We start from the raw sequence: 7484 nt of genomic DNA, 5'->3' as shown, positions 1-7484 counted from the left end.
TGCCAGAGCGGTACCTATTTATCTACTTGCACGGGCGTGCTTTTGAAATGCTAGGTTGGCAGGAGCTGGGACAGAGCAACAGGAGCTCACCCCGTCGCGGGGATTTAAACTGCCAACCTTCTGATTTGCAAGCCCAAGAGGCTCAGTGGTTTTAACCACAGTGGCACCCGCATCCCTAGGGAAGTCACAGTCCCACTCTATTCAGACCATACTGGGAATACTGTTTCCAGTTTGGGGCTCCCCAATTTAAGGAGGACGTTGACAAGCTGGAAGGTGTACAGAGGAGGGTGACCAAGAGGATCAAGGGTCTGGAAACCAAGCCTGATGAGGAACGGTTGAAGGAGTTGAGTATGTTTAGCTTGGAAAAGAGGAGTCTGATAAAGTGATATGACGGCCTTCTTCAAATATTTGTGGGGCTGCCCCACGGAAGATGGAGCAAGCTTGTTCTCTGATGCTGTGGAGGGGAGGACCCAAACCAACAGATCCAAATGAGGAACGAGATTCCAACCAACCCTGAGGAAGAACTTTCTGCTGGCGAGAGCTGTTTGACAGTAGAATGGACTCCCTTCGAAGGTGGTGGACGCTCCTTCCTTGGAGGTTTTTAAGCAGAGGTTGGATCCTGGAGCTGAGATTCCTGCATTGCAGGGGGCTGGACTAGGTGACCCTTGGGGTATGTCATGATTCTATGATGGCAGAAAGATTTTTCTTGGCTTGCAAACAGTATCCCTGAAGGAATGTCTCCACCTCCATCATCCATCCCAGACACTGAGGTCCAGCGCCGAGGGCCTTCTGGCAGTTCCTTCCCTGCGAGAAGTGAGGTTACAGGGAACCAGGCAGAGGGCCTTCTCAGTGGTGGCGCCCACCCTGGGGAACGCCCTCCCACCAGATATCAAGGAAATAAACAACTACCTGACTTTTAGAAACAAATAAAAAAATTGTCTTCTTCAGATACATGCACACGAAAGCTTATATATACCCAGAACAAACTTAGTTGGTCTCTAAGGTGCTACCAGACAATTTCTTAAATTTATTTCAACTGCGTCAGACCAACACGGCTACCTACCTGAATCTAGAATCATGACTTTCAGAAGACATCTGAAGGCAGCCCTGTTTAGGGAAGTTTTTAATGTTTGAAATTTTGTTTTTAATGTTCTGTTGGAAGCCATCCAGAGTGGCTGGGAAAACCCAGTCAGATGAGAGTATAAATAATAATAATAATAATAATAATAATAATAATAATAATAATAATAATGTCCCCCAAGCAGAGCCAGGTGTTCAAGACAGAAGTCGAGGTAAGGCCCTGGAGCAAAAGGAGCCCAAATCGCTCTCCCTCTGTATCAATTCCGCTGCCGCCCTTTGGCCAGTGACTCATGAACCCCAAAATGTAGTTGGATGCGGTTCTGCTGAACTGGCGAATGGACTCCTGGTGCCTTTGCTCTTGGGGGGACGGCAGAGCACATCAGCCTTAGGCAGGGAGGCCAAATCTCAGATTCCCAGCCAACAAACCCCTCAGGAAAGAGGAGTGTCTCTAGGGCTTCCCTTTGAGTATCAGTTCCACTCCAAAAGCGGCTTTTAGCACCAGGGCTCACCCCAAGAAGGAAAGAAAGAGAACGGCCTCTGAGGATGCGCAGAGTGCATTGGTGTCAGTGCTGAGTACACGCAGCCAGGGTGCACACATTGAAAGTTGTGGCTGCGTTAAGAAGCAGCGCCTCCCCTTGCAGGATCAAGCCCCTTTGACAAGGGGTGCTGAGCCCAGGAGCGGCTGGCCTGAGCACCAGGCACGCAATCTGCCTGCCTCGACTTCTCCCTCGAACTCGGGACTCTCCTTGGGGGACATAAATGAAACTCCTGTTTGCAAGCCAAGAAAAACCTTGTGCTTTGGACCTGACCAGCTTTTCCTGGCTGGAAAAAAAGGAAGAAGTGTGTGATGGCAGTTTGGTCGGGAAGGTCAGGGCAGCCCAGGAAGCTTCTCCGAAAAAGAGCCATCGTGGTTTGCAAGAGTTTGAAATGGAAATTAAATGCAAACCACACGGGCAGAATTTGCTCGCCGGATTGATTTCACTTCCTCTGATATTTTCATACGGCTGGAAAGGAGTCAGGGGAAGAGGTGGCTTGAGTCACGGGTTCAAGGTCCGAGTCCCAAGGTTTTTCTCTGTCCCCCGTGGCTTCCTCTGCTCCTTGCTTTGCAGTCAGGCTCAGGGTGGTTTCCTTGACCACAGGAGCAGAGCTGCCTTCTGCTACCAGGCCATCGTGTTTGGCTGCAGTGAGTGCAGGATGCTGCAGCAAAAGTGCTGACAGGCAAGGCCTTGCCAGCACAGAACACCTGGGCTGCTCAGATGGGCTGCCAATTTGCTGCCCCAGATGTGCCCACGCGGCTGCTAGAATTGGTGGAACTGGCATTGCTACAGGTGACCCATAATCCCCCATCCGCATTTGTAAGAACTCATTCGCCTCCCCTTTGGAACTCCTCGCCTATTGAGATCAAGCATCGTTCGCCTTTTGGCACCTGCTGAAAGCACTCTTGTTTAGACAAGCCCGCCCAGATGTTTAGAAACTCAATATGTGGTTTAATCTAAAGGTAAAGGTAAAGGGACCCCTGACCATTAGGTCCAGTCATGGCCGACTCTGGGGTTGTGGTGCTCATCTCGCTTTACTGGCCGAGGGAGCTGGCATACAGCTTCCGGGTCATGTGGCCAGCATGACTAAGCCGCTTCTGGCGAACCAGAGCAGCGCACGGAAACGCCGTTCACCTTCCCGCCAGAGCAGTGCCTATTTATCTACTTGCATTTTGTGCTTTCGAACTGCTAGGTTGGCAGGAGCTGGGACAGAGCAACGGGAGCTCACCCCGTTGCGGGGATTCGAACCGCCGACCTTCTGATCGGCAAGCCCTAGGCTCTGTGGTTTAACCCACAGCGCCACCCGCGTCTGTGGTTTAATCTACTTTTAGCCTATTATTTGTTCCACTTTTGAAAAGTTTTAAAATAACTACTGCTAACGTTTCTTACGGATACTTTTATTATTGTTTTCAGAAGCCGCCTGCGTCCCCGTCCCCACCCCGGCTCCACCTTAAAGACAAGAGGTGTATAATGAGTAGTAAACGAGTAATAAATTGATCCATCCAGTTCAGTAGTGCTTACTCTGACTGGCAGTGGATTTTCCAAGCAGGGATTTTTCCCGAGCCCTGCCTGGAGATCCCCTGCCGCTGGGGATTGCACCTGGGGCCCTTCTGCATGCGGGGCAGGTGTCCTCTCCCTGAGCCATGGCCCTTTGCAAAGGGCGGCCCGGATCCTGCTTGTGGGTCTCCCAGAATGGGCATCTGCTTGGGGACTTTGAGAACAGGATGTTGCACAAGAGGGGCCACTGGCAGGATCCAGCCCGGGGCTCTTCTGACGTCCGTAAATGAAATTAAAGGGATTCTTGAATGGCGGCAAGTTCTGAAATCATGTGAGGAAGGAATTTAGCTGCAGAGGAAGAGAGGCTGGAATAATTCAGCACCTCGTGGTCAATTAGGCAAATTTACTGCGCGGAGATCCTGGCCTCTCCACAAGCGCATGACTTGAGCACAGGAAAGCATAATAATAATAATCACAAAAACCCTCATGGAACCATAAAATTGTAGAGTTGGAAGGGACACCCAAGGGTCATCCAGCCCAATCCTGGATTTAGTGGGAATCTCCTTTCTTGTAACTTGAGCCATGGGTTCGAGTCCTCCCCTCCGCAGCAGGAGAGAACAAGTTTGCACCGGCCTCCACCCGATATTAGGTGATGGCTACCATGTCGCTTGGGACGCGGGTGGCACTGTGGGTTAAACCACAGAGCCAAGGGCTTGCCGATCGGAAGGTCGGCGGTTCAAATCCCCCCGACGGGGTAGCTCCCATTGCTCAGTCCCAGCTCCTGCCCACCTAGCAGTTCGAAAGCACACCAGTGCAAGTAGATCAATAGGTACCGCTCTGGTGGGAAGGTAAATGGCGTTTCCGTGCGCTGCTCTGGTTCACCAGAAGCGGCTTAGTCCTGCTGGCCACATGACCCGGAAGCTGTACGCCGGCTGCCTTGGCCAATAAAGCGAGATGAGCGCCGCAACCCCAGAATCGGCCACTACTGGACCTAATGGTCAGGGGTCCCTTTACCTTTACCATGTCGCTTCTCAATAATATTAAAGAGACTCTCCTGGCAGTTGTCATGGCTTCTGGGGAATGAAGGTCAACCCTATTATCAGATTGGGCGGGGGGGGGGGGGAGCCATGCAAATCCATTGCAGCAAAACAACAAAGAGTATTTCCAGCAGCTGAAACCCTTTTATCACGGCTGAAGATACAGCTCACTTCATCAAGCTGTCCACAAAGCGGGGAGGAGTGATCAATTGCCCCAAAATGCAAATTGTAGCACTGCCTAACAACAGTGTGTTTTTTTTTTTAAATTTAAAAAGCATTTCTAAACTTGATTATTGATTTATTTGATCCTTAAGATTTACATCCCACTTGTTTTTAAAAAGGCCCAACAACCTCAAAGCGCTTTTCCAAATGAATAAAGCAATAAAATTATCAGCAGAAGGGGGTTTTTTTTAATATAAAAACCCAACTATTTAAAACATTCCAAAGATTAAAATATGCAAGGCTGAGTCCTAGGATATGGTTACCAGATTTTTTTCAAGGAATCCGGGGACACTTTCTTTTTCTCTTTCCTTTTTCCCTCTGAATTCCATGCTTTATTGTTTTAGAAAAGGGTTGTCCAAAGTTCTTGACCTATTTTTTTTAGGGGGGGGGGAATCCCCAAAGTTGTGGAGCGCACACCTCAACACAAGGCAGGCGGAGAAGCCCATCTACAAACACACAAATGCAAATATAAAAAAAAAGGTGGCAGGTTGTGTGTGGAGAGAGATTGAATAGAGGCGCTCGCTGGTCTTGGGAAAACACGCATTAAAACACACACACAAGGCATGTTAAGTTGAGGGTGAACATATCAGACGACACAGCGATTCTTCAAACAGCTCTTGTTCATTCACAGGCCAGAACAGAACTGAACTGAAGGGTTCAGCCAGCCTGCTTACATAGAGCTCCACTACAACGTAACTGTAACAAATTTCTGTAACTATCCAATCACTGAACGGCACTTTCGATCCCTTATTTGCATATGTGGACCTGAACTGTCTACAGTATCCCCCGCTGGCCCAGGGTGAGAACTTCAGTACATAACAAGGCAGCCGAGTGGCTCAGAGCCCGTTGGAGCGCCACAGGCTCTGCGCAAGTTCGGGGTGAGCGTTGATCAAGGAAGTGAGCCAGAACGAAGCTCTCTGGCTTGCGCCTCAGTTTAAATAGCCCCCCCCAGCCAGCGGATTGGCTGGCTGGAACTTTGATGTGGCCGGGACCTCCAGTGCTACTCACTGCCATTGCGCCCACCATGTTGCCCACCGGAAGTCCCCAGGCATAAATCCGGGGACAGATTTTGTCCGGGGACAGATTGGTGAATCTGGGAACTGTCCCCAGAAACCGGGGACGTCTGGTAACCCTATCCTAGGATTCTGTAAGATGGCTCCTGGGTTTGAGTCCCGCGTTGGACAAAAGACTCCTGCCTTGGACTAGATCAGGGATAGGCAACCTAAGGCCCAGGGCCGGATCCAGCCCAATCGCCTTCTCAATCCGGCCCGCGGATGGTCCAGGAATCAGCGTGTTTTTACATGAGTAGAATGTGTCCTTATATTTAAAATGCCTCTCTGGGTTATTTGTGGGGTATAGGAATTCGTTCTCTCTTCCCCCCCAAAAAATATAGTCCGGCCCCCCACAAGGTCTGAGGGACAGTGGACTGGCCCCCTGCTGAAAAAGTCTGCTGATCCCTGGACTAGATGATCCGCACGGTCCCTTCCAGCTCCCCAATCCTAGGATTCACTGGGCAGCTGCCTGCCCATTGACTCCAGTTAAAACCAGCGTCGCTCCGACGTTCCGACCTGGGTTCTCAGACCCTTGAGCCCTTTGCTGGCTCCCCACATTTGGATGCCAAAGAGCTTTCCTTTGCTTGTCAGCCTGTCTGCTTTTGCCCAAAGAGCGGCGCCTGCCTGACCCAAAACCTGCGCTTCCTCTTTGGGGGAGGGGGAGCACAATTGTGGCCGGAGGATGGGTGGGGGTTCCTTCTGAGGCCTCCTTGGGCACCAGGAAGCAGGAACCCCCTGCCTTCTCCTTCCTTCTCCTTCCTCCTTCCTTCCTTCCTTCCTTCCTTCCTTCCTCCTTCTCCTTCCTTCGTTCCTTCCTTCCTTTTCCTTCCATCCTTCTCCTTTTCCTCTTTCTCTCCTTCCTTTTCCTTCCTTCCTTCCCATCTTCATTCCTTCTCCCCCTCCCTCCCTTCTCCTTCTTTACTTTTCCTCCCTCCCCATCCTCCTTACTTCTTCCTCCCTTCTTTTTCCTCCCCCCTTTTCTTTCCTTCCCACCCTCCTTGCATCTCCTCCTTCCTTACTTCCTTCTTTCCTCCCTCCCTTTCCCTTTCCTTTCTCCTTCCTTCCTTCCTTTTCCATCCATCCTTCTTCCTTTTCCTCTTTCTCTCCTCCCCATCCTCCTTCCTTCCTCCCTTCCTCCCCATCCTCCTTCCTTTTCCTTCTCCTTCCCTCCCTCCTTCGCCGGAGGCAGGAGCCGCCCTCCCAGGCCGTCCTGGCCCCGCGCTCCGCCCTCCTCTTCCTCTTGGGCGCCGCTTGGTGGCTCCGCTGCGCGGTGGCGCAGAGAGCGCGGGGCGGGCGCCGAGCGCAGCCAACGGCGGACCGAGGAAGCCGCCCGCCCGCCCGCCCGCCTGCCTGCTCGCCCGCCGGACGGCGACGACGAGGAAGCGGCGGCGGAGGCGAGCCCGGCCCGGCGGCTGCGGCGGCGGCGGCGCCATGGGCGAAGGCGAGCCGCTCAGGTAGGCGCGCCGGGCCGCGCCAGGGGGAGCGCACGGCCGGGGAGGAGGCGAGGCAGGAAGCGGGCCGGGCCGGGGCGGCGGCGGCTGCTGCTGCTGCTGGTGGCATCGGCGGCCCCTGGGCGCCCCGGGTGCCCGAGCACCACCCAACTCCCCGGGCAGGGGCCGTGCGCCCTAGTCCGTGCGCCAGGCAGGGCCAGCCCCGCCGCCTGGCCCCCGCGGCTCCTGCTCCGGCCCGCGCCCGCTTGGCTGGACAGGCGGCCCCCGAGCATGTGCAGAGCGCTGACGGTCTCTCTCCTCTCTCCCTTGCCTCCGCAGCATGGCCGACTACCTGATCAGCGGCGGCACCGGCTACGTCCCCGAGGACGGCCTGACGGCGCAGCAGCTCTTCGCCATCGCCGACGGACTCACCTACAAGTAAGGGGGGGCCAGGGGGCGGGCCTCCTCCCCACGTGGCTCCCAGCTGGGTCCCCCGCACGCAGTGACGTAGCTTGGGGGTGCAGGGGGGGCCGGGCGCAACATCGGGGGGGGGGCGCGCTCGCACTCACAGCTCTCTGCCCCTACTGGGTTAGGGGGCGCAAATTACTTGCCTTGCCCCGGGTGCTGACA

At 53.8% G+C, this 7484-nt stretch overlaps 1 protein-coding gene across 2 annotated transcripts in view; it reads left to right on the top strand.

The window, feature by feature from the left end:
* The first annotated feature begins 6767 nt into the window (after positions 1-6767).
* Positions 6768-7484, top strand: part of IMPDH1 (inosine monophosphate dehydrogenase 1) — a 44498-nt gene continuing 43781 nt past the window's right edge. For both annotated transcript variants that reach the window (XM_053406500.1, XM_053406499.1), the window contains exons 1-2: positions 6768-6878; positions 7194-7292. In XM_053406500.1, the coding sequence (XP_053262475.1) occupies positions 6856-6878; positions 7194-7292 (122 nt within the window). In that variant the 5' untranslated portion in view covers positions 6768-6855. The remainder of the gene's footprint in view (positions 6879-7193; positions 7293-7484) is intronic.

Source organism: Podarcis raffonei, chromosome 10 (genome assembly GCF_027172205.1).
Source record: "Podarcis raffonei isolate rPodRaf1 chromosome 10, rPodRaf1.pri, whole genome shotgun sequence".
Taxonomy (NCBI): domain Eukaryota; kingdom Metazoa; phylum Chordata; class Lepidosauria; order Squamata; family Lacertidae; genus Podarcis; species Podarcis raffonei.
This window is presented reverse-complemented; position numbering and strand designations above follow the sequence as displayed.